This window comes from Tamandua tetradactyla, chromosome X, assembly GCF_023851605.1.
Source record: "Tamandua tetradactyla isolate mTamTet1 chromosome X, mTamTet1.pri, whole genome shotgun sequence".
NCBI classification, from domain to species: domain Eukaryota; kingdom Metazoa; phylum Chordata; class Mammalia; order Pilosa; family Myrmecophagidae; genus Tamandua; species Tamandua tetradactyla.
The window spans coordinates 140,935,706-140,963,119 of NC_135353.1; the positions used below are offsets into that span (position 1 = coordinate 140,935,706).

Genomic DNA, 27,414 nt, shown 5'->3' on the forward strand with positions numbered 1-27,414 from the left:
GTCTTTGTTTTATCCTTCTAGACCCATTGTCAGCCTCTTGGAAAATTGACCTCTGTGAACTATATGAGGAGTCACCTTTGCCCTTGGCTTCCAGTTGGGTTTCGCCACTAGAAGCACTAATAAGAGATTAGAGGGAGAAGGGAAAAAAAGTTCAGGGCATTTATTTACTGTGTACTGGTGGCATTTGTCACCCCAATATCATAGCCCATGTCAAGTGGTTCTTTCTTTGTCTAAGGACCAAAACCTGTCTCTCTCTCTCTTCATTCCTATAGGTTTAAAAATGATAATAGTACTTCTGTCACTAGTCCCCATAGTTTCATTTATACCCTGCCCTCTTCTTTGTAAATAATCCTTTATTAAACTCTCCTCAAATTACTCAGTTCTTGCCAGGAACCTGGACCCTCAAAGGAGAGGCACAGTCTCTACGCCAGGTGTTGGCATTTAAAAGGAAGGCGGGAGGGGGGAATGTGATCAGGGTTTATTGAGACTTTTCTATGTAAGGTACCCATTTAATCCTGATACTTTGAAGTTGTTCACTTCCATTACATTGGGGCCAAAATTACATATTTAATCACTATGACTTTTTCTTTCTGAATTCCATATGCATAAACCTGATATATTTCAATCAGGTTGTCCTAATATAAGATACTAAGCCAGCATTAGTTTTTTTGTTTTATTTTGTTTTGTTTTGAAGAGACTCTTTTCAAGGTAAAACCTATCTATCATGCTAAAAATCAAGATCATGGGTCATCCTTGAGGGACCTAGCATACAGAAAGAGGCATGAGGAAGCTCCCAGGATGCTGATCACTCCCTGTTTCTTCATTTGATTTCTGGTAATATGAACGTGTTGTTTGTGAAGATTCATTGAGCTGAACACCCAAGATGTATGTACCCTCCTGCATGTGTATTATACTTCAATAAACACATGTGTTTATTGTTTCTTATTAAAAAACAATCATCCATGGAAGCTGTAATTTACACTACAATGGGTTGCATTGTTTTTATGTGAGCTGGTAGCTGCATTCGCCAATAAGTTTTGAATCCCCAGTTTTCCATTCCTTTTTGGTAGTTCCTGTACTTTCGAAGTTTCTAGTAGCAAGATAATTGTAATCACAGAGAAATATCTTGACATTCTGAGCAACCAGAGAAGTCTATGAACTTCCTAGAACCAGAAGTCCGTGCTAAATTATCCCTGTGCTCTTTACCTTTTACTGGAACATTTTATTGATACTTCTGTGTTTTCAGGTGGAAATACTGGCACAATTCTGAAGAGTCAGAAACCATTTAAGTGTTTTCATATATGTGTTTCTGTCCATTTCTCGGGTTTTTTTTGAATTTTGATATTTTTCACTTTCTTTATGACACTTATCAATCTGAGTTTCTTTTTGAACATTGTTGTGTATTTCTTTATTTCATACTAAGAATGGTTATGAAGGATTGTTGTCTCATTTTTTTTTCACTTTTTTATTCTATAATATAGCATATATACAAAGCAAAGAAAGGACAAGCACTCTTCAACAAGTAGTTACAGGACAGATCCCAGAGTTTGTCATGAGCTACCACATCATCATCTCAGATTTTTCCTTCTAGCTGCTCCAAAACATTGGAGGCATAAAAAACCTTTAATTTTCTTCTGTTTCGTTTTCTACACCTGCAGTATCCTTTTGTTACATCATTTTATGTCAGGAAAATAGTAATATTTCCTTCAAATACTTGCCCTGTAATGTTTTTTTTCAAGCATATGAAACTTATTTTGCAAAACACACAAAATATAAAATCCTCTTTGGGCCATGTGACCCTATGGTTCTCTGTCTATAAAACCTTTCATGACTAATATTTTCTTTATTGAATAAACTTTTGATATTACTCAGAAGTTCAATGCATTCACTTATATATTTTTTTCTCTCTTGTGAAGCCAAATGACTACGAAATGAGACAACAAAACATTAGGAACACCCAAATCGATAAGCCAAGCCCTTAATCTCAAGGCTTGCTCTTGTGAAGATTATGAATATAGCAGAGAAGCTTAGCCTACCTATAGATATGCTTAAGAGTCACCTCTGGAGGACTTCTTTTGTTGCTCAGATGTGGCCTCTCTCTAAGCCTAACTCTGCAAGTGAAATGATTATGCTCCACTCTACGTGGGACATGACATCCAGGGATGAAAGTCTCCCTGGCAGCAGAAGTCGAGAGGCTACACTGGAAATCACTCTGATGCAAGCTTCACTTAGACATTGCTACCTACTATAACTTGCCAAACTCGAACCAAAACCATTCCAGCCAATTGTAAAGTACACCTAGAGCAATACATAAGATCCTACAAAGGTTTCGTACACTAGTGTAACTTTCCAGAAGCTTATAACCTTCAGATGGATCCCTGAGATAAGACCTGAATCCTATAGGGGACAGCCGCTCCAGAACACCAGCTAGTTCCATCTCCCTACCACATACTATTTCTAGCCCCTTCCAACATGAACAAGTTAGAATGGGCATAGCCCAAAAACCCCTAAAGAGTGGGAGAAAGATCAAAGGTGATGGTGGAGTTAGACAGAGAAGGTAGGGTTTAACAAATGAGTAGGATTACTGAATCATTATATTGACATATCTTTTAGTCTCCAGTATCTTAGAGCAGCTAGAAATAAAAACCTAAAATTGTGGAATTGCAACCCATACCAAACTCTGAAATCTGTTCTACAACTAATTGTTGTATTGTGCTTTGAAATTTATTGCTTTTTTGTATCTATGTTATTTTTCACACAAAAAAAATTTTTAAAGCTGATTATGATGATTTTTTTTATATATCCAATATAAAAAATATATGCTCCTAAGCATATCTATAGGTAGGCTAAGCTTCTCTGCTATATTCATAATCTTCACAAGAGCAAGCCTTGAGATTAAGGGCTTGGCTTATCGATTTGGGTGTCCCTAATGTTTTGTTGTCTCATTTCGTAGTCATTTGGCTTCACAAGAGAGAAAAATATATATAAGTGAATGCATTGAACTTCTGAGTAATATCAAAAGTTTATTCAATAAAGAAAATATTAGTCATGAAAGGTTTTATAGACAGAGAACCATAGGGCCACATGGCCCAAATAGGATTTTATATTTTGTGTGTTTTGCAAAATAAGTTTCATATGCTTGAAAAAAAAAACATTACAGGGCAAGTATTTGAAGGAAATATTACTATTTTCCTGACATAAAATGATGTAACAAAAGGATACTGCAGGTGTAGAAAACGAAACAGAGGAAAATAAAAGGTTTGATTGAAATAGCCAAGAGGACAAGAAAAGAGATGAAGGGCTTAAAACCTCTCTTTCCACAGTGCTACTTGCACTTGCCAATATTAATAACTGAAGATGGAATGATATCTTCCCTCCTTGATTTTCACTCACAGAGGGGTGCCAAGCTAAGCAAAAGAAGAACACATTATAGGGGAGTTCTGTACTTTCCAGTAGGTGCTATAAAGTACCTTTATTTTATCTATACCAAGAATTTGGCCAAGGAAAGAGAAGTAGCAAGGAATAATAGAGTAAAAAAGTTGAAATCACCCATTGTTTATTGAGTATCTACTGTTTGCCAAGTCTATGTCAGATATCTACATTATTTCATTTAAACCTCACAGATGTGCTCTGCCGTGGTATTATCTCAATCCTCCATTTACTAATGAAGAAATTGTGCTGCAGAAAGGATATGTCACTTACCCACTGTATCTGAGCTAGGTAATAGGAGACTTGAATTCAAAAGTTAGGTATATCTCCCTCTGAAACCTATGCTAATATCGCTGTGTCATACCCACAGTGCTAGAGAATGAGTTGTTGAAGATAGGAAAGAATTGGAGAGAAAGTAGATGTTATGTTTTCCCTGGAATATCCACATCACAAGAAGTATCAGACTGAGCATCTGGCAGGTCCATGATGTTACAGATATAAATGTTGGAATTTTTGTTGATTCTCTCTCTTTTTTTTTTTTTTTTCGGCTTGGACAGGCACCGGGAACCAAATTTGATTCTCATTTTAATTAGATGATAGGAGGGGAACTTCATTAAACTCAAAAGGGCTTGAAATTTACTTTTGAGTAAAATTATAGTTTTGTTCAAGCAAACACACATTGTTTTAGTCAGGGCTCTCCATAGAAACAAAACTGCCAGGAGAACAGGCATAATTGTGTATGTGTGTAAAAATCAAGAGATTTATTACAGGAATGACTTATGCCACCATGGAGATTGCTAAGTCCAAATTCCACAGGGCAGGCCACAAGTTGGAAACTCTGATGAAAGTGACATTGAATTCCTCAGGAGAAGCTGTCTGTCTGAAGTAGAGATAGATAGAAGTTATTCTTCCTAACTGCTGAAATCCTCAATTCTTGCTTTAAGACCTCCAACTAATTGTATGAGGAGACTCCTCTCATTGCTGAAGGTGATCTCCTTTGTTGATTGTAGATGCAATCAACTGACTATATATACAAATCCATCTATGAAATACCCTCACAGTAGCAATCAGGCCAGAGCCTTCTTGACCAAATAACTGGACACCATAACAACCTAGCGAAGTTGACACATGAAATTAACTGTCACATACATTAGAAAAGGAAAGCAAAATCTTCATGAATTTTAAACATAACGAATATGCTTTCATAGAAATTGTGAATCTGCAATCACTGCTGAATTCATGCTGCCAGACTCTAGGGTAAATTCATTCAACTTCATATGCTGGAAGGATGCTTTGGTGGGACATTCTGAGAAGCATTCTATTAGAAAACACAGTGGCTGTAGCAAATTTAAATTGGATTTCAATTGTGATACTTTAATTTATCATTGATTGCATGAATTTTAAAATTATGTATGATAACAGTAACTGTCCTTTTCTCTACTGCCTCACTCCTTCTTCTTCCTAGATGCCCCCACTAGCTACCCCTAGAGTCCTCTGACTGGCCTTGCAATCCTTCACTCCCTCTCCGTCTTGGTTGATTCCGGTTCTAATGGGAGAATTATAAGACTCTGGTATATGCCTAGTTTTGGACCAAAAGTAAGATCCTACTTGCCTTGCTGACATTTGTGTAGACTCCTTACCTAAAACTTCTAGTCCTTGTATCTTCGATGCTATATGATCCCTGTTTACCTGAATTTCATGGTTTAACTTACTGCAGCTTTCCCAGTCTCTCATCCTCTTCTTAAATCAACAACATTCTGCCATCTACGTCTTTCCTGGTTGGACATACTTATATTTTGTTTCCATAAGCACAAGTATTTCTTCCAGTCAACTATGCTTTCTCTTCAAAACTTCAAACATTTCAGTGTTTTTGAAAAGTTTAGAAGCCACATGTTTCTCAAACCCACCTGTAAAGTGTTTTCCTTGAAAAAAAAATATACATTTTTGAGGCTTTGTGGACCTTCAATCACTTTGAAAACGAAGCCTTAATATCCCATAAAATGCTGAGTTTAAACACATTAGATATGAGGTTCTTTACTTAACAATAGAAAGCCTTCCTTAAAGTTGTTTTCCTTAAACTTGCAAGTTCATAAAACTTTAAGAAAGGCTTTCTATTGTTAAGTAAAGAGAATGAATACACACTACCAAATGATGCTCTTAAGAACCTCATATGTTTACAGGTGTATTTGAGAAACATGTGGCTTTTAAACTTATCAAAAAAAAAAAACACTGAAATGTTTGTTTACTTGTACATTATGTGTTAAAGCTGCTTTTAAAATTTTTCCAGCATGTTAGTGTCTTGTGTCGATTTCTTTTTCTCATGGAATGTTAACCAGAACTCTTTTATTAGCATCTCTAAAGTAAAATTTGTAGTTACCTTTGTTACAGTTATTGTATGAGCTAGAGTCCCAAACCTGGGCATAAAGTGAGTGGTCGTGACAGGACCTGGCATTGACATGGCTACCTGGCTGTAGGTAAAGCGTAAATCCAACATCGCCCATCTTGGAATCTTCAGGGATGTCTTATGCCTGGAAACCAGGGTTCTTCCTGATATTCTTTTTCTGTTTAAGATTCACTGTTTGGATGTGATCCAGGAGTGGGTGAGAAGAGCCCACTTAACCCAAAGTCTACCATTTGACCCCTCACTTGACATTTTTGGGGAAAGTATTCCCTTTTCCCTGTACTATGGGAGGTCTCACGGTTGTGCCCCTTAATTTCTGATACAGCTTCTATCTAGTATTAACTTTTAAGAATATCTGTTTTTCCTGCTGGATTCTAAGTTCTAAAAGGGCTGTGTCCATTGCTGTCTGGTTTACTGGTGAATGCTTCAGCACTTAGTTCAGGTTTATTGGTGCTCAATAAACATCTGTGGCTGATAAACAAATTAGGGCTTTCCAGATGTCTTAGGTGAAGAAACAGCTTGGAATGGGCTCATATGAAGTGATTGTACAGTTAATCAGCAACGGGAAAAAGATGGGGGGCATATGACAGAAGAAATCAAATATTTTAGGGAAAATCATATGGAAGAAGAAAAACACCAAGAAGGCAGCATGATAAGATAAAAAGGACCCCCAGGTGTTCCATCTGGGACAAAATCTTAGCCTCTAGATTCATGACAAAGGCCACATGTTCAACCTCTTTGTGCCTCAGCTATATATACATTAGGGCTAACCTCATAGAAATGTCACAAAGGTCATAAGATAGTTCCACTTATTCAGAAAACTATCAATCATATGCAGTTGCTCCAGAAATTATAGATTTTATTAATAACGATTATATTTCCTCAATATAATCCCAGCGAGAACTGATGAAAAAAAAAGATGAAAAGCTCTCAGGGGCTTTCTTCAACTTAATTTAAACCAGATCTTCCTAAAACTAGAGCCTTCCAATGTAAGAATGGATCACTCTGAGGTAATATGGCCAATGATTATGTAGAGAAACCATGCTCTAGTGGTCAAAGGTGTTGATAATTCGAACTTCTAAGTGAATGGAATGATTACATTTTATGTACCCACCTAGGGCAAACTATGTGCGGTCTCTTTCACGTGTATGGGTGTTTACTTCTCCCACCTGGTGATTTGATCACTTTTTCTCTCCTTTATAGAATCAGTATTCCAAAAGTTGATTTAAAAAGATCTATTAGGCTACAGATATACAACTCTTGTTATTAAAAAAAAAACAATTTAAATAGATTTACCTAATGTTGATATGTTAGGCTAGTCTTATATGTATTCTTTTTCATCCATCACCTTTGGCAGATTAAAAATGAGTTACATTAACTATCCTTAAACATAGCTTTGAATCTCAAGAGGCATGATCATAGAAATGGACCACTGGAAGTGCGCTTTGTTTAACTGCATATATTTTGTCTTTCAGTTTGGGAAGCAGCACATAGAGAACCTCTTCAGTGACCTGCAGGATGGGAGACGTCTCCTCGACCTCCTCGAAGGCCTGACAGGGCAAAAACTGGTGAGCGACTTATTTTCGAGAAAGCTCATCATGATCTTAATAGTTTCAGACCAGAAATAAACTTGGCAGAGTTTTATGAGCTCTATTAAAATGCAATAATTTACTAATTACTGACTTAGTTAGGAATGGAGGACCTCTTCCTGAGCAAAACAGTCTTGCAATACTAGTTTAATTTTGACATAGTCCATCATATGCCCACCAACAGGGCGACAATTACAGATCAATAACATCATGGACATGTGTGAGTTCACTTGACCAAGTGCTTGCAATGCAGAAAAGAGCTCTGAAATCCAGATCTCCTGGTTGAAATAATCTTATTCTTAGTTTGCTATGATTCTTCAAGTGGTAAAAATCTACAGACACATATCAAATGAATCCTGCTAAATTATGGCCAGCATCTCTCGTCTTTGACCCTCACTGCCACTTCCCAACACATTCCCCAAACACCCACGCACTGATTTTGTAGCTAAAATACAAATCCCAGCTCACATTCAGAGCCACCCAAAATCCTATCTCCCATTTTGCCTCCTACAACTCTCTTATGCAAACCCACAGCTAAGCCCAGTTGGTCTCTGTGTGTTCTGTCAGGTATACCTGGGTTTTTGCCTCTGCTGTTTTAATTGCCTGCAATGCTTTCTGAATGTCTGTTCTGGCAGCCCTTCAGAAACCTTTGTTCTGCCGACTTCTCAAATTCTCCTTGCTAATTTAGCTGTCTTCTTAAAAAACATGGAATGTCTGTCTTTGTATGCAAAGTCAGCCCCTCTTCAATTATTGTGTATTCTCTTTCGTGTATGTGTGTATGACTATAATATCCCTCCTCAATTGAATTCTGAAGTCCTACAGGACAGGGGCACACCTTGCTACTATATGGGGTTAATATATTATTAAATTAAATTTGTTCCAATACATTACTGAGAAGCCAGAACTTGCGCTGCTATCAGAACAGCCTTCTGGCTTACTGAAATAGTCACTTTAGTGAACTGCAAAAAAAAAGTTCATATTCCCTTTGACATGAACTTTTTGCCAACTCATGGGTGATGTGTAGTCCTTATTTCAGTCCTGATTTCACTGGTTAGAGGTATATATGTGTATAATCATCTGCAGCCTATGAATAAAAATTGAAAAAAATCCAATCTGTGGAATTTCATAACGTAGACAGTAAACCATAAGTTAAACCATGGACTTAAAAGTGCAATTACAAATATGTGCTTTTATCAGTTTTAACAAATGAATCATACTGATGCAGTGTGTTAATAATAGGTTGGTGTATGGGAGCTCCCTATTCCAAATCCCCACCATGTCCCCTGGTAACCTGTTTTCTAGATTTTAACTCTATGATTTTGCTTATTCTTTTTATTTCATCAGCAAGATCATACAATATTTTCCTTTTGTTTCTGGCTTATTTCACTCAACATGATGTCTTCAAGTTTCATGCATGCCACAGCATGCATCAGAACTTCATTCCTTTTCGTGGCTGAATAATATTTCATTGTGTTTCTATACCACATTTTGTTTATCAGTTGATGGACACTTAGGTTGCTTCAACCTTTTGAGAGTTGTGAATAATGCCTCTGTGAACATTGGTATACAAATGTCTTTTCAAGTTCATGCTTTTATTTCTTTTGGATATATACCTAAAAGTGGGATTGCCAGATCCTATGCTAATATGCTTATCTTTCTGGGGAAGTGCCAAAATGCCTGCCACAGTGGCTACACTATTCTACATTCCCACCAACAAAGAAAGAGTGTTCCTATTTGTCCACATCCTCTCCAACCCTTGTAATTTTCCTTTTTAAAAAAATAGTAGCATTTCCCTAATGGCTAAGGATGCTGATCCTCACTTTATGTGCTTTGGGGCTACTTGTACATTTTCTTTGGAGAAATGTCTATTCAGATCTTTTGTAATTTTAAATTGATTGTTAATCTTTTTGTTGTTGAATTGAGGGACTTCTTTATATATTCTGGATATTATATTTATTGAATATGTGGTTTCTAAATATTTTCTCCCGTTGTATAGGTTGTTGGATTACTGTAATTATAAAGTCCTTTGAGGCTCAAAAGTTCTTAATTTTGATTTCTGAACTCTCAGTTTGATTCCCTTGTCCTTGGACAAGTACCAGTGTTGTTTTTGATTACTGTGGCTTTGTAATAAGTTTGAAGATCATAAGGAGGTCCCATTTATCTATTTTTTCTTTTGTTACTTGTGCTTTGGTGTAAAGTTTAAGAGACCATTGCCTAATACCAAGTCCTGAAGATGCTTTCCTATGTTTTCCTGTAGGAGTTTTATAGTTCTAGTTCTTTTATTTAGGTCTTTGACCCATTCCGAGTTTCTTTTTGTATGTGGAGTGAAGTAGTAGTCCACCTTCATTCCTTTGTAGTTGGAAATCCTTTTTTCCCAGCACCATTTTTTGAGCAGACTATTTTTTTCCCAACTGAGTGGTTCTTACCCTCTTGTCAAAAGTCAGAAGGCTATAAATATGAGGGGTGATTTCTCAACTCTCAAATTGATTCCATCGTCCTTAGACCAGTACCAGTGTTGTTTTTGATTACTGTGGCTTTGTGATAAGTTTTAAGATCATGATGTGGGATTCTTCCAACTTCATTCTTCTTTTGCAAGATGGCTTTGACTATTCAGGGCTGCTTACACTTTCATATAAATTCCATGATTGGATTCCCCTTTCTGCAAAGAAGGTTGATGGAATTTTATTCTCCCTATTAATTTCTTATCTAACCTTTTTATTTCTTTCCTTCTGCTTGCTTTGGAATTAGTTTGCTGTTCTTCCTCTAGTTTTTCAAGTAGCTCAGATTGTTGATTTTAGCTCTCTCCTTCTTTTTAATGTAGATGTTTAGGGCTATAAATTTCTCTCTCGGCAATGCCTTCTCTGTATCCCATAAGTTTTGATGCGCTGTGTTCTCAATCTCATTTGTCTCAAGATATTTACTGATTTCTCTTGCAATTTCTTCTTTGACCCATTGATTGTTTAAGAGCTTGTTGTTTAACCTCCATGTATTTGTGTATTTTCCAGTTCTCCATTTGTTATTGATTTCCAGCTTCATTCCAATATGATCATAGAAAGTACTTCGTATATTTGTAATCTTTTAAAATTTATTAAGACCTGATTTGTGCCCCAGCATATGTCTATTCTTGAGAATGTTCTATGAGCACTTGAGAAGAATTTGTATCCTGCTATTTTTAATGTAGTATTCTGTATATGTCTGTTTGGTCTAATTAATTTATCATAGTATTTAGGTTCTCTGTTTCTTTATTGATCCTCTGTTTAGTTGTTCTATCTATTGGAGAGAAAGGTGTGTTGAAGTCTCCCACTGTTATAGTAGTGTGGTCTATTGCTCCCTTCAGTTTTACCACTGTTTGTCTCATGTACTTTGTGGATGCCTGATTAGGTGCATAGATACTTATGATTGTTAATTCTCCTGCATAATTGTCCCTTTTATTACTATGTAGTGTCCTTCTTTATCTCTTATAACATTTTTCATTTAAAGTCTATTTTGGGTGGGCCATGGTGGCTCAGCAGGTAGAGTCCTTACCTGCCATGCCGGGGACCTGGGTTCGATTCCCAGTGCCTGCCCAGGCAAAAAAAAGAAAGTCTATTTTGTCTGATATTAATATAGTTATCCCAGCTTTCTTTTGGTTACTACCTGCATGCAATATCTTTTTCCATCCTTTCACTTTCAAACTATTTATGTCTTTGGGTCTAAGGTGAGGCTCTTGTAAACAGTATATAAAGAAATCATATTTTTAATCTATTCTGCCAGTCTGTATCTTTTGGGGATTTTAATCCATTAACATTTAAAGTTATTACTGTAAATATTGGTCTTGATGCAACCATCTTTTCCTTTGTTTTTCATTAGTCAGATCTATTTTTTTTCTGTTTTTATCATTTAAGTCAACCTTACTAATATTCTTCAACTCTGTACCCTCCTCCAGAGCTCCCTCTCCTATCTATTCTTTTTATCTGGCAGGACTCCTTTTAATATGTCTTGTAGGGCCAGTCTCATATTAATGAACTCTCTCAGCTCTGTTTATCTGTAAATACTTTAGACTCTCCCTCAATTTTGAAGGACAACTTCGCTCTCACTTCCATGGTGTCTGATGAGAAATCAGCACTTAGTCTTATTTGCTTCCCTTGTGTGTGGTCAGTCACTTTTCTCTTGTTTTCAGAATTTTTTCCTCATTGGCATTTGACAGTCTCATTACAATGTGTCTTTGAGTGGGTCTATTTGGATTTATTCTGTTTGGAGTATGTTGGACTTCTTGGATTTGCGTATTTATGTCTTTTATAAGGGTTGGGAAATTTTTAACCATTATTTCTTCAAATATTCTTGGCCCTTTCCCTCCTCTTCTCATTCTGGGACACCCATGATGCATACATGTGCACTTGTGTTGTCAATCATTTCCCTGTAACCTGCTCGAATTTTTCCACTGTTTTCTCCACTTGTTCTTTTGTCTGTTCGAATTCAGTTGATCTGTCTTCTGGCTCACTGATTCTTTCTTCTGCCTCTTCAAATTTGCTGTTGTGTGTGTTCAGCATATTTTTAATTTTATCTACCACATCTTTTGTTTCTATAATATCTGTTATTTTTCTATGTATTCTTTCAAGTTCTTCCTTGTGCTCTTCTAGTGTCTTCTTAATACACATTATCTCTTTATATACATTTTCCTTCATTTCTTTGAATTGATTCAGGAAATTTGTTTGCACATCTTTGATTAGTTGTTCCAGGTTCTTATCTTCTCCAAATTTGTCATCTGTTCCTTCAACTGGGCCATTTCTTCTTGCATTTTAATATACCTTGTGATTTTTTGCTGATACTTGGTCACCTTATTACCTTGATGGGTCTACTGAAGATCAGTTTTGCTCTCTTGTCTAGGGTTTGATTGTTGCCTAGGTTTGTACTAGGGCACTCCTTTAACAGTTGTGTCATCCATATTTTTCAGCCCAAACAGGGTCAGGTACCCATGTAAGGGGTGTAATCAGCTCCAAAGGGTCTGGAATAGGGTCTGGAGATGCTCTGATAAGCCCCACAGTTCCCCTGTGCTTTCTGGCCTGCCCAGCAGATAATGCTGTTTGGTGACTTAATCATCCTCGGAAGTTGTTTACCCCTTGGAGCCCAGCAGCATCTGACTGGGTAGTCTGAAACTGTGGGGTTCCTGTGCCCTCATTTTGCTGCCTGATATCTGGCTCAATGTGGAATTGTGTCCCTATTTTACTTGTGGCAGAGGACTCCTCCAGCTGCCCCAGTCTGTAGCTGTCCCCCAGGCAAGGATCAGATCTCCCACTGCTGTTTTCCTCAAGGGTGGGAGAGGGGCACCAGGAGACCCTGGGCTGGAAACACAGTCTGTCTGTGTTTTCTCAGACTCTTCATCACTCACTGATCTGGACCTTAAAATATCCTTCTCTGTGTCCCGGGTCCCCAAACAGTTGATTTGGATACTTTCTGCCTAGGTACTTGGCTGCTTTTAGGGAAGATTTTGTGATTACCTCCCTGATCCTCCATTTTGGAGGCTCTTCCTTGCTGCCCTTTTGTAGTCTGTCTTCCCCCATCGCTGATGACCTGCCATGTATCCCTGTGGGCTTGGGTCTCTGTATCTGGACAAATGGGGATCTGTCTCACTGCTGTGAGAGATTTTATAGTCTGTGTCCCAATGGGAGGTGGGAGGGAACCCAGTTGCTGCGTCTGTGCACTTCCCGAGGTGTGTGGGACCAAGTGATGGGGAGGGGAGAGGACAAGCCAATCAAGGATGGACGTTTCCTACCTGATATTTTTCTCTTTCTTTGAGTCATCATTTGTGGGATCCTTCTCAATCTATACCTTCCTCCAGAGTTCTGAACAAGTGAGAATTGTCCTTTTATTGTTGAATCTCTGGGGAACAGGTCTTCAATAGCCATTTACATTGCCATGTTGATTACATCACTCCAGTTGATGGATTTTGTTAGAGATTTCTTTGAATTTGTAAATCATTTTGGTTAGAAATTGACATCTTAACAATATTTAGTATTCTAATCCATGAACATCTATTTATTTATTCTTTGATTTCTTTTAGAAATGCTTTGCAGTTTTCTTGTACAAGACCTTTACATCCTTGATTAGATTTATTTCTAGCTATTTGATTTTCTTAGCTAGTGCATATGAATTTTTTTCTAGATTTCTTCTTCTGATTGTTCATTACTTGTGTATGGAAACACTGTTGATTTGGGGGTGTTGATCTTGTACCCTGTCACTTTGCTGAATTCATTTAGTGGCTGTAGGAGTTTTATTGTGGATTTTCATGTCATCTACAAATAGAATATTTTACTTCTTCCTTTCCAGTTTGATGCCTTTTATTTCTTTTTCTAGCCTGCTTCCTCTGGTTAGAACTTCCAATACAAATTTGAATGACACTGGGCATCCTTGTCTTACTCTTGATCTTAGAGGTAAAGCTTTCAGTTTTTCACCATTATTTATGATGTTAATAGTGGTTTTTCATATATTCCCTTTATCATGTTGAGGAAGTTTCCTTCTATTTCTCCTATTCTAAGTGTTTTTATCAAGAAGCATGCTGGAATTTGTCAAATGCCTTTTCTGTATCAATTGTGATGATCATATGTATTTTCCTTCATTGTGTTAATGTGGTGTATTACATTAATTGGCTTTCTTGTACTGAAACACCTGGGCATACCTGGGAGAAATCCCACTTAATAATACTGTATTATTCTTTTAATGTGTTGTTAGATTCAGTTTGCTAGTGTTTTGTTGAGGTTTTTTCATCTATATTCATAAGAGATATTGGTCTATAAATTTCATTTTTTTGTGGTATCTTTATCTGGTTTTGGTATGAGGATGATATTGGCCTCATAGAATCAATTAGGGAGTGTTCTATCTTCTTCAGTTATTCAGAAGAATTTGAGTAGGATTATTGTTAATTCTTCTTGGAATGTTTGCTAAAATTTCCCTGTGCAGCCCTATGGTCTGGGGCTTTTCTTTGTTGGGGATTTTAGTTCAAGAAAGTCATTGAGGATTTGTTGAATGGATGTAAGGGAAAACAGTACAGTAGGAGAGTTTGAAATGAGTCTCTGACATGTTCTGGGTAAAAACTAATGACAGCTTGTATTAATGTCAAAGAAATGAAGATACGAGAGAGTAGATAGAGCAGGCATCTTAGAGGTAGAGTTTCTAAGACTCTACCACTGGGTAAATACAAATATAAATACATTGTAATGAGTAGTACAAATGTTAGTTTAAAAATACAGGACAAAGTATGATTTTGGAGATTGAGAGTAAGCATCAGGAAATCAAATATGTATGAGGTTTTGAGCCCTAGCAACTGGGAAAATGAAGGTAACATTGACAGAAATAGTTTCCTTTAGTCGTATTTGGTATTATATCATTGTGCTAGACCGAAATCTCTTAAACTTTCCTAAAAGTGTAGTACTTACTTATCTCTCTTTCTAAAAAATGTCTTTACTTACCTTATGCGTGCTGATATTTCTCTCAATGGCCATGCAGTAATCGCCAAATGAGTTATAGAATGAAAGAATGATCCTTACCCAAATAGCCTTTATCTAAAATATATATATATTATTATCATTATTCTTGAAGGGTGGTCAGTTCATGCTAAGAATGTACTTTGCAGATACGATTAGCTCAAAGTTCTTAGATTTCCTACAGCAATGCCTCACAACCTGTATTCCTCAAACATATTCAAACATAGAAGTGAAATTTATAAATGGTTTCATTTCCAGTAGTAGATTGTTGGTCTCTCTGCTGGGAAGTAAACACTATTTTGTTTTGTTTTCAGCCAAAAGAAAAAGGATCCACAAGAGTCCATGCCCTGAACAATGTCAACAAGGCACTGCGGGTCTTGCAGAAAAATAATGTAAGTGGCAGACTGAACATGGTCTGGACACCATGAGACAGCATGCTTAATTTTTGAGTCAGGACTTTAGCACCAAATGCAGAGTAAACATCTCAAGTTCTCTTGGAAATCAAAGCAGTTATTATTAAGATCACGTGTTCGAGGTCACGTATGTCAGCTTGTGGCTAATGGAGTTCTGGAAGTGAATCTATGCAAAAGAGGACAATGGAACAGTGTGGCCCAGATCTGATAGGCTACTCTGTGCTGTTTTCAGATTTTACCTAATATAGTTCTATTTGGTGAACAAATTTGGTCCTGCGGTGAACTAAGTTACTTACATTAGTGCTCTGTGCAGCAAATGAATTTCCCTATACTGAGTATGGTGGTTTATACAAGCAGTGTGTTCGAATGTGATAATAAATTTGTTAGAATTAAGCCAACATTTATTCAACTCCTTATCCAAGCATGCAAATTATACAGAACAATCATTCCTTGTAATTCAAAGTGAGAGCTGCAAATTTGTTTTCTATTCCTAAATTTAGTTTTGGTTTAACTAAATGGAAACATATGCCTGGTATTTGGATAAGTGAACAGTTATACCTAAACAAATGGGCAGGTTAAAGGGGTTCTAGCCACCACAGAATGATTTTGAGGATCCTTCTGTCTATCATGAATTTGGACTTAGTCCCTGTACCTTATTAACTTGCTACCACCTTTTTAATTGACCAGACCATTTCAGGAACTTCCTAATTACATGTCTCTTTCAAGGATAAATTCAGATGAATTGATCACACTCTCTTAATATAACCATAACTAGTGATAAATTGCTAATAGTGTGTACTTCCCCAAATATTGCTCGGCTCATCTATCAGAGGATGACATCACTGAGGATATGAAACTGGGAAGCCTCACAAGAATTAGTTGATTTTGTTAATTTGAGATCATTATCGCTTTTAACCTATGAAAATTATTTTGCAGAAATTTTTATTATGTATTTTTTTATTTCTCTGCAGCCAGAATTAGCCTATGGATGCTTGACTCATTGTAAGTCTAGTAGACCCTTTTGAAAGATCAACAGCATATAAAGTTATGTAAACTACTTAATAATATTGAGCACTTATACAAGAAATTGTCTTTTTAAATATCAGTTCACCATATTCCATTTCAAAATATAACAGCAAGAAAAACAGAAAATTCATAGAATTATTACATTCAATCAATTTGTTGTCATTAGAGTCCTCCCACCATGAAAATGTCACTTTAAAAAATGGGCTTTTCAAAAAAAAAAAAAGGGCTTTTTGATCCCCTATAAAATAGTGGATTAATCTAGGCATATATTTTTGTTGAAAAGAGTTTTATTTTTTCATCTACTGATTATAGATTATGATTGTGTGAGATTTTCTCTGCATGTTGTTAATTTCAAAATTTTCAAGATAGGACTAGAAAAAGCCCTGGCAAAGAAATTGAGAAACTATAGAAGAAAATCTCTGTGACAATAGGATAGACAAAAAGATCTTAGATATAAAACCAAAAGCAAGATTTTAAAAAGATAAAAAATGACAACTTGAAAAATGTCAAAATTATGAGTTGTTTCTATAATAGACTGTGAGCCCCTTTTTATATGTGTTAAAACTACCTTCTCATTCTCTGTGTCTTACTTGTTTTTATTCATTACCATCATTTTTAGAACATTTGCATCACTCCAGAAAAATAAAGAGAAAAAGGGAAAAAATTCATATATCTCATACCCCTTACCCATCCCTCTCCTTGACCATTAGAATTTCAATCTACCTGATTTTTTTACCCATTATCCCCCCTATTATTAATTTATTTTATCCATATATTTTTACTCATCTGTCCATACCCTGAATAAAAGGAGCAACAGACACAAGATTTTCACAATCACACAGTCACATTGTAAAAGTTATATCATCATACAATCAAGAATCAAGGCTACTGGAACACAGCTCACAGGTTCAGATACTTCCCTCCAGCCACTCCAGTACACCATAAACTAAGAAGGATATCTATATAACGCATACGAATAACCTCCAGTATTAGCTCTCGACTCTGTTTGAAATCTCTCAGCCACTGAAACTTTATTTTGCCTCATTTCTCTCCTCCCCCCTTTGGCCAAGAAGGCTTTCTCAGTCCCACGATGCCTGGTCCCAGTGAATCCTGGCAATTCTGTCCCACATTGCCAGGAAGATTTACACCACTGGGAATCATGTCCCATGTAGGGAGTAGGGCAGTCATTTCACCTGCCAAGTTGGCCTAGAGAGAGAGAGGCCACATCTGAGCAACAAAAGAGTTTCTCTGGAGGTGACCCTTAGGCATAGTTTTAAGAAGGCTTAGCCTATCCTTTGCAGGTATAGGTTTCACAGGTGCAAACCCTAAGACTGAGGGCTCAGCCGATTGATTTTATTGTCCCCACTGCTTGTGAGAATATCGGGAATTCTTCAAATTGGGAAGTTAAATATTTCCTCCTTTCTCCCCAGTCCCCCAAAGGGACCTTGCAAATACTTCTTTATTCACTACCCAAATTATTTTGGGATATATCAGGGCACACTAACCTAGACAAACCAGCAAGATCTCTCACCCTATTCAAGTTTCCATGTATTTATGGTGTTCAACTAAACCGGCCATGCAGGTTAAATTAGGTAATGTACTACCCAAGATTTAAATTTCGCACCAACTAAACATCTCTCCCTTTGGTCTCACAAAGACATTGAAGTTATAAAATATGAATGATATCATCCTTTACCCTGTCTTCTGATTTACCCCTGTCTTATCCATATCATCTGCACGCATATCTCTAGTTGAAGTCTTACCCCTTTTCAAGTTCTTAAATAGTTTCTGTATGGAGTACTGCTGAGTTTCATAGCTTGAGAGCTCTAACTCTGAGTCTCAGGTGTCACATAAATTCCTGAAGTTTTGAGAATGACCAGGTGGTATCCAAACAGCTCAGCATCTCAGAATTTTAAAATAACAGTTAAAACTTCTGGCACTTGTTTCTCTCTGTTCATTTTTAAACAGTTTTATTCACACATCATATATTCCAACCTAAGTAAATAGACATGTCTTTTGCCACCATAATCCATATGAAGACATTTCCTTCTCTTCCATAAAGAATCTGTACCCCTCCCCATACCCTCTACCTGTTGACATTTAGTTTTGGCATAAAGCTTTTTTTTACATTCAGTGGAAGCATATTACAATGTTACTGTTGACTATAGACCCTAGCTTGCATTGATTGGACTTTTTCCTGTATACCATCCATTTTCAACACCTTGCAAGGTTGACATTCATTTGTTCTCCCTCATAGAATAACATTTTATATCTGTACATTTAATCACCATCATTGTCTACTCTAGGCATGCCTAAATTATACTGTCTCAATCTTTATCCTCTATCTTTCCTTCTAGTGTCATACATTCCCCCAGCACTTCTCCTTCAACCATACTCACATACAACTTCATTCAGTACTTATATTATTGTGGTACAATCAAGTAGTATTGTACTATCCATTTCTGAATTGTTACAATGAGTCCTATTGCACAGCCTGAATTCCTTCAGCAGCAAATGCCTGGTCTCTAACCTCTTTTCACCTCCTGATAACCTGTGTTCGTAACTTCAACTTTCAAAGTTCACTTATTAATGTTGGTTCATATCAGTTAGACCATACAGTATTTGTCCTTTTGTTTCTGGCTAATTTCACTCAGCATAATGTCCTCAAGGTTCATTCCACGTTGTGACCTGCTTCATGACTTTATTCTGTATTATAGCTGCGTAGTATTCCTTCATATGTGTATAGCACAGCTTGTTTAGCAACTCATCCATTGATGGACATTTAGACTGTTTCCATCACTTGGCAATCATAAATGATGATGCTGTAAACAGTGGTGTGCGAATGTTCGTTTGTGTCCTTGCCTTCATTTTCTCTGAATATATAGGTAGTAATGGGATTGCTGGATCATATGCCAATGCTATACTTAGCTTCCTGAGGAACTGCCAAACTGCTTTCCAGAGCAGTTGTACCAGTTTTGTGTATTACTTTTTACACACTCAAAGATGGCTTTTAAAGAACAGAAGTTCTTCATTTGTATATAGTGCAGTGTTTTAAGCTTCTAATCTATATTTTGTGTCCTCTTTATGAAATATTCACCTGTCCAAAGACACGAAAATATCATGTTCAGCTGTCTTCTTTATAGGTTTTCTTGTTTTTGCCATTTTAATTTGGATTATATTCTATTTCAAATTGAGTATTCCATATGATGTGATGTGTGGGTTAAGATTCAGATCCTTTTAAAAATTTGGAATCTAAATGACATAGTCCCTTTCATACAAGGAATGCTTTTTCCATTTTTCTGCAATACTATCTTTGCCATAAAAATCTGTTCATATACATGTGGGTCTGTTTGTGAACTTCACTTCGCTTCCACGCTTCGATTTCTACATATTTGCACAAATATCATACCAACTGGATTGCTGTCATTTTATAATACATCTTGGTACCTGGTAGGTTAGGTACTTCCACTTTGTTCCTCACATTATTCTCAGCTATAATTGGTCCTTTGTGTTCCTATAAAATTTTTACAATCCCAGGCACTTCCTCAAACAAACAAACAAAAGAAATCAACACAAACAAATGAACAAAAAATTCAACAAGTGGTGCTGCAGTAATGGGATACTCACATGGAAAAAAGAATGAAATATGACCTTACCATATAGCATACAAAAAAATTTTTTTTTAGAATCATCTCTTCAATTTCCATATAAATCCTGCTCAGAATATGATCAACATTTAATTTACTCTCAATTTGGAAAGAATTGACATCTTTACAAGATCAAGTATTCCAATTTTCTCCTGTGTTTTTATTATGCAGTTTAAATAATTATAGATCTCACAGAATGAGGTAAAAATAGAAAAATGGGCAAGAAAACTGAACAGGAATTCACAAAAGATGATGTTCAAAAAGTCAAAAATCATATAAAACATATTCAACCTCATCAGTAGTCTAGAAGTTTTAAATTAAAATGGTCATTCAATGCCAAAAAGATTCACCATAATGACTGAAATTAGAAAGACTAATAATGCCAAATGGTGGTGAAGATGTGGCAAAACTGGATCCTCACAAGCAAAAGGTGGAACCATAATTACAAACAACCAGTGAAAACAACTGGGAATTATCTACTACATATGAACATACACGTTTCTTAGGAACTGGAAATATAATTCCTAGGCATCTAACTAATGGAAATACATATTTAGATTCTAGCTCTGTCGGTGGCATTCAGCTCTTTACTGAGGCCCCCGTGTCCGGGGAGGGGATGGAAGTGTGTACGGCTTTGGGCCCTGGTCAGCAGTTCTTACTGCCCACCTCTACGTTGACTTGCAAAATTTTGCGCTCATTCAGGCAAAGACTGGTCAAAACAATTACTTAAATAATTTGTTCCCAGAGGTTTAAAACGTCTAGTGAAAGTTTTTAAAACTTTTATTGCATGATGTATTTTTTTAGAAAGTTATTGTTTCAGAATAATGTCTTTTTATACCAAGAGATAGTTATCCTGAATGATGTTGAAAACTTCCCCTTCCCTTTATTTTTTTCTTAATCAATACATGTTAACATAAACAATAAAAAATGTCTAGCTCTGTCATTATTGGAAATGCTCCCCTCTATTCCTAGAAAATGGCCAAAGATAAAGTAGAGTTATGTGATGTGTTTCATAGAGGCAAAAAGCCTCTTAGTTTTAGCGCATTGAGGTATCCACTGATAGAGTCATCATGCAAGTTCCAGTTGTCTTATGAAGCCAAATGTCTCGTTAACCATCCTGGGATGAAATGGGTGGTATGTTCAAAGACAAACATGAAGAGAGTGTAATGAGGGGAATACCTAAAGAGGTGTGGACAGGGTTGAAGGACTAACAATGAATGTTCAAACATCCATGGACTAGCATGATAGCTTTTTCTACCCTTAGACCTAAAGAAATAAGGGGAAAGAGCTGTTACCGTAGCCCAGTGAAAGTTCTAGCCTTGGGAGAGGGGCCATTGGTCAGCAGTCGTCACCATAGGTATTGGAAAAATGCAGCTCCTTGTGGGGGAGTTGGGAGGAGATAAAAACCCCAGCCTTTCTGTACAACCCTCCAGTCTTTTACTAGTGCTATTTTTTTGCTGAACCTAATGACAGAGCAGTGGGAGAGAGATACCAGGTGATGGTACCGGGAGGGTGGCCTCATATAAAAGGCAAAGACCCTGGAGGGGCAAACAGGAAATAACCTGCATTCTGGGGCTTCTTTTCCCCCAATCCCTGGGTCAAATGTGGACTTGAGAATCTCAGTGCTGAAAACTGCCTAGGGTCCAGCGTCACTGGATGTACAAAGAAGTCATTCTCTTTTGAAGTCATATCATCAATGCCAGGTGCTGACAGAGAGTGGGGGTGACTTTTGACAAATTTGGGGACCAGCTGATATCGCACTCCTTCCTGTGCTTCTGGGAAAAGCAGAGTCAGGAAATCAGACAAGTTGAGAGTTAGTTTTCATGTTTGCCATACTGCGCAAACTTTCCAAAGGAATAGGGAAATATTAATATATAAAAAATATTCCTGCCTCATGTACAGATGGAAAGATGGATAATATTCAGATGATGTGAAAATGTCATTAAGTACACAAAAGATTTTTAAATGTATTTGCATTGATAATAATGCAATAACACTAAAAATTGATAGTGCATTTTTGAACTTAATTAATTTAAAATGTGTTGAAGCAATCAAGAGTACAAAACCACATTTATATGAGAAAAGATATTCCTTATGAAAACACATGAGAAAGAGCTTAGGCTCTACCCAGAGGTTCTGTTTTTGTCTTTGCTTTTATCTTCATTAAAATAAAGATAAAATAAATTAATTCAAACTTTCAGCAGTAAATGTTAGGGAAAAATGTTCAAATAAATGTAGGAAATAGAAGGAAAGATAAATGCAAAAATATATGAATTAGGGGCAGGCCATGGTGACTCAGCAGGCAGCATTCTTGCCTGCCATGCCGGGGACCCGGGTTCGATTCCTGGTGCCTGCCCATGCAAAAAATAAAAAATAAAAAATAGAATAAATAAATAAGAAGAAACACCAGCTAAATTTAAAAGCTAGTTCTTTGCAATAAAGTGAAAACATGAATTTTTTATAAATAATAAAAAGAGAACTTAAGAAATAAAAACAAAAAATTTCATAAAGACTTCTGAACACAGTGGAACCAGTGGTAAACTTGTTCAAACTTTTAAGACCTTGAAAATTGCTAATAGAAAATCATATGAGGGTTTTCCCAGTTCTAAAATTCTGCCCAGCAGGCCTGGTTGTTAAAATCACTCAAAACAGACAAAACCTCCTGTGTCCTACTTGGGCTATTGTGTTGAGCCCATGTCCCCAGCCCAAGTAGGTTTCCATTAACCTCTTGTCTTGTCATGACATGGTAGCCTGGTCATTATTACTCTTGACTTTGAAGATCAGGGAAGAAGTGTTGGAATTTCATTTCCTTTCTTGTAAAAGGTCACCTTATTCCTTCAGCAAAATATTCCCTTTTATATTCTCTGCATATCACAGGGGCAGGTAGAAGAGAAAGTTCATCAAAGTTCATGTTATGCTCTTCCCTTAGGGCAAAGGGTGCTGTGTTACCCAAATGCAAACTTATAAAACCATTCCAGACACTTCTACATATATAGGTGGAGACGGAAAGGCATATGGGAGAAGACTTGCGTTATAATGGGATGCCACTAAAGTTAGCTCCTGCCAAATCTATCATCATCCATAAATATGAAAATCTACTCCTAGATATTCAGTTTCTACACTTAAACATAAAAGAGGCTTATATAAGTTATAGAACCCCACTAACCAGTATGGGGTAATGGTATTAATATAAAAATAATATTAGGGTTGTTCGTTTTTTGTTTGTTTGTTTTGCATGGGCAGGCACTGGCAATTAAACCCAGGTCTCCAGCATGAAGGCATGAACTCTGTCACTGCACCACCATTGCCTACTTAGGGTTGTATTTGAATGGAGATTAGATGCTTCCTTGCAAAGGGATACTTTGCAGTAGATTCAAGATCTTCTCAGGTCAACTTCACTTAGTTGTTTCCTTCCTGCCCAGCTTCTCCTCTACTTTGGCCTATTCTTTTGTAGTAAATTACTAGTTCTAGCACATCCCCTAATTCTAAGCTATCTCCTTAAGTTGACCCTATCCCTCAGTTTCCTTTCCTTTCCCTGTCCTGACTTCTAACTTACAATCTTCACTCAAATGCCATGCACACCTTAGCACTGTAGAGCTTGGACATGTTTATATCCTGATTTGCATTCTCCATGGGGGCTGTTTTAGCATGAAGTCTTATCCCTGCTATCAATAATTTATTTTAGGCAACCACTTATTGAGAGTAAAGTACTTCTAAATGCAGTGATACCTTTATTACAATATTTGCCAAGAGTTAAGCTCATTTGTAATAAAGTTGGCCATGGTTTCAAAATCAGAACAAAGGATGGCCATACTGAATGGTTCTGTTTATCTACATGCCAGCTTAGAATAAAAATATATGAACAGGATGATTACATGGTATGTGAATATATCATATATATCAATAAAATTGCATTAAAAAAAAAAAAACTATGAACAGCTTCCAGTTAACTGAAACCCATTTAGGGTAGACAGAGCAGACCCCAGATAAAATGGAAAGGTCTCTCATATTTCCATTCTCTTATGCTTTTTACCCTTTCCCTTCGCTATTTGTGAGCAGTCCTCTACAACAAGGATTCTAAGTTGAGTATTCCAGTCTCTAACCCCTCTTTTCTAAAATGAGAAGAGATATTTAATGGGTCATTGAAACTTATATATGTATATATTTTCCTGTAGATATATAAATAAATTCTAGTCAATGGGTTTCTTCTACCTGATATTTGCATTGTCAAACACTGTGTGTCTAGCTGAATAATGATTAATTTTGATCACTGGCAAAGGAATTTAGCCATTTGAATTCTGGTAGGGAGATTTATCAGTTGGCATTGTCTTAAACTGTGCCCCAGATACGTTATAATCCATCTTCCTTTTATTAACTAAAACTAGTTTGTGTCCTCTCTTCCTTCTGAAGATTTACATGTACATATTTTCTAAATTTCAATCCCTTTTTGAAGCCATAAGTCATTAGAATGCACTTCATCACTATTTTAAAGATTCTTTCAAAAAATGTAGTGTTGAAATATACCCTAGGTATATAAACTTGACTTAACTGAAGTAAGATTTATTATTAGTTTGCATGGTTGTAGATCTCATAATTAGGTTCAGTACCTCATGAATTGTCTACGATAAGGTGGCAAATTGTAACCAAATAACGTCAGATAGTACAGAACGTGAGAGAAGAGAAAGCAAATAAGATCACTGCTGTACATTATTAAACCATATATCCGAAGTGAGTATTTAGAAAGCCTAAGGTGAAAATTCAAATGTCAGCTATGTCTAAGTATTCACTTCCATCATAAAACTTGTCACTGAATTAGATTGAATGGTTGTCAAATGATTGAAAATGATATAATGTTCTTTCTTGCTGGCATATGCTCCTAAAGAAGAATCTAAAGTGTTCTTTAAAACTAGTATTTTATGTGTCTGTTAAATATTCAGGAACTTAAATAGCCATATAAAAATATATTTTGGAGTGTGTCAGAAGTTAATATATTTGACTGAACATAAACTGCTTCCATTTATCATTCATAAAATCCCAGTATTCAGATATTATTTCCAAATTTTTAGGATAATTTATGTTACACAAGTATTATTTCTTGCACTAAATTTTCAGTTCACACAATGGACCTGTAAAATGTATGTGCCTTATTTGCATTCATTGCCAAGGATCCAGAAGAGGTGAATTCTGTTAACTCTGTCACTCACCAACTGTAAGGTCACTGCCAAATAATTATTCCATGTCTTTGGTTCCAACTCCTCATCTGTGAAATATACAGTAATCAGTATATGGTGTACCTATTTCAAGATATACTTCTATGGTATATGAAAATATGTACAAGTATAGCTTATAATCTCTAAAATCATATTCTGATGCATTGTGAAATTATTACCCTAAATTGAAGCAAATTATTTTTTTGAAAGTGCCATAAGTTGAGTTGTCTGCCTCCTCGTATCTTAGAGTACTTCTTGTTTGGGGGTGGGGTGGTGGTGGTGAGAGTGGTTTGTTCCTGCATATCCAAGTAAAATTCCAGGTAGCATTTTACCTATGGTTTGTGTACATCAAGATTTGTTAGGATAATTATTTGGCTGAAATCGCATTGCACCTTTTTAAATTTTTATTATTATCATGCAAGTCAGTGAAGGATCTCAAAATTTTTGGTTATTGCTGACTATTGCCAACTTTTGCTTGAAATTAGTATGCATGGCTAAGGCATAGAACATTTTTCCTATACAGGCTTTTGGCTGTTCACGTCATTCAACATTGCCAGGCATAAGATACATAATAATTACAACAATTCAAATTAAACAAGATGGTTTTGAAAGTGTATACCTCTTTTAATTATTGTTAAGGAAAGTGACCATTTTCTCAAGTGATGCCCTGTAGTATGTAATATTCCACAAATCAAATTTTGTTGAGTTTAATTATAAGAACTACTTTGCCAAAAATTCAGTTCTGTATTTTATGTTCAATCAGTCTACCTATATCCGAACTTATTTTTGCTATATTTGTTTTAATTTTCTTTCACCCATTGAAAAGGTTAGCTTTTCTTGATATGATGGTATTTTGTTCTAACTGCCTTAAATCTGCATTGACGAAGACATAGTCTATAAATACATAAAAGCACAATTCTATTAATAATTCCTTTATGACACATGGTTCTGATAATAAGCATACCTTTTCCAAAATACAGAGACAGTTTAGCTTATTTCACTGGTTTTTAAACAATTTGATAAAAGAATCCATTTTCTTTATCTGTTTCTGTCCACATCACTTGGAAATTTTGTGGCACAGGGTGAGAGGTCAAAAAAATTTAATGATTAACTAAATATGTAAAACCGAACCAATGAAGGCAGGGATATTATTTTCGTAGTAAATGCTCAGAAGTGAACTTTATGATGAATTCTAAGTCAAAGTGTATTTTTATAATAGCAGTTTTCTATTGTAAATGTCTATATTTGGATATAATAAAATAATTGGAATATGGAGATATGGTAAGGAATAAATAAAATATTCCAGTGTAGATTCAGGTCCAAAATGGTCAATGCAATCCACCTTGTAGGCTGTATATACTGAACTGTTCATCATATAATTTTAAAAGGTTCTAGGCAAGCATCTCTCAATGGAAAAAAACAGTTATAATTTATGTTCCCAAGTCTTAAAATTTTAAATAGAATAAATCATGAACAGAGTGTCAGTGCACATGCTGTAGGGCAGCGAAACTACTTCGGTTTCCCTGCAGTTTTGCTCTTTTAAACCTAATATATTTTGAAGGAGTATATAAATACTTGAGGAGCTTCTCTTGACTATGAAGTCTCTTTACCTTGACTATATAATAGCGGATGTTTGATAAAAAGCACATAACACATTCAAAAATAAACTTCTGTTTGTTTAGAATGTGGAAGGCATTTTTCAGATTATGTACACTTAATGGGAAAGAAATAGATGCATATGAAAGAACTAGAGAAATAGATGGGGCAATGAAGTATATCAGGAGGGACCTTTATATAATAAATGCCAACACATGGCATGTTTCTACGTGTCAGTTATTGTGTAAGATTCTGGCTAAGGAGATCCACCCACACTTTTAGAGGTCCTATATTAGGGTTCCATCCATAATCTTTCCATTCTATGTGAAGTTATTTTATATGATTTAATTTGTAGCACTTTTTGATTGGATAACCTCAAATACCAAGACTGATGTGCAAAAAGATGTAATGGTCTGTTGAGTTATGTACTCCAGAAAAAAAAAAAATGTGTTCTTAATCTTAATACACTCCCTGTGGGTATGAACGCATTGTAAATAGAGCCTTCTGAAGATGTTATTTTTGGTTAAGTTGTGACCATCTGAGTCAGGAGGAGACTTAATCTATTACTGGAGGCCTTTATGAATAGAAGAAGTTCACCTACAGTTAGAGAAAGCACCTGAGAGGAGCGAGAAGTTGAGAAACC

At 36.1% G+C, this 27,414-nt stretch overlaps 1 protein-coding gene across 8 annotated transcripts in view; it reads left to right on the forward strand.

The window, feature by feature from the left end:
• Nucleotides 1–27,414, forward strand: part of DMD (dystrophin) — a 2,428,671-nt gene that overhangs the window by 677,797 nt on the left and 1,723,460 nt on the right. For all 8 annotated transcript variants that reach the window (XM_077145121.1, XM_077145123.1, XM_077145120.1 and 5 more), the window contains exons 3-4: nucleotides 7,306–7,398; nucleotides 15,194–15,271. In XM_077145121.1, the coding sequence (XP_077001236.1) occupies nucleotides 7,306–7,398; nucleotides 15,194–15,271 (171 nt within the window). The remainder of the gene's footprint in view (nucleotides 1–7,305; nucleotides 7,399–15,193; nucleotides 15,272–27,414) is intronic.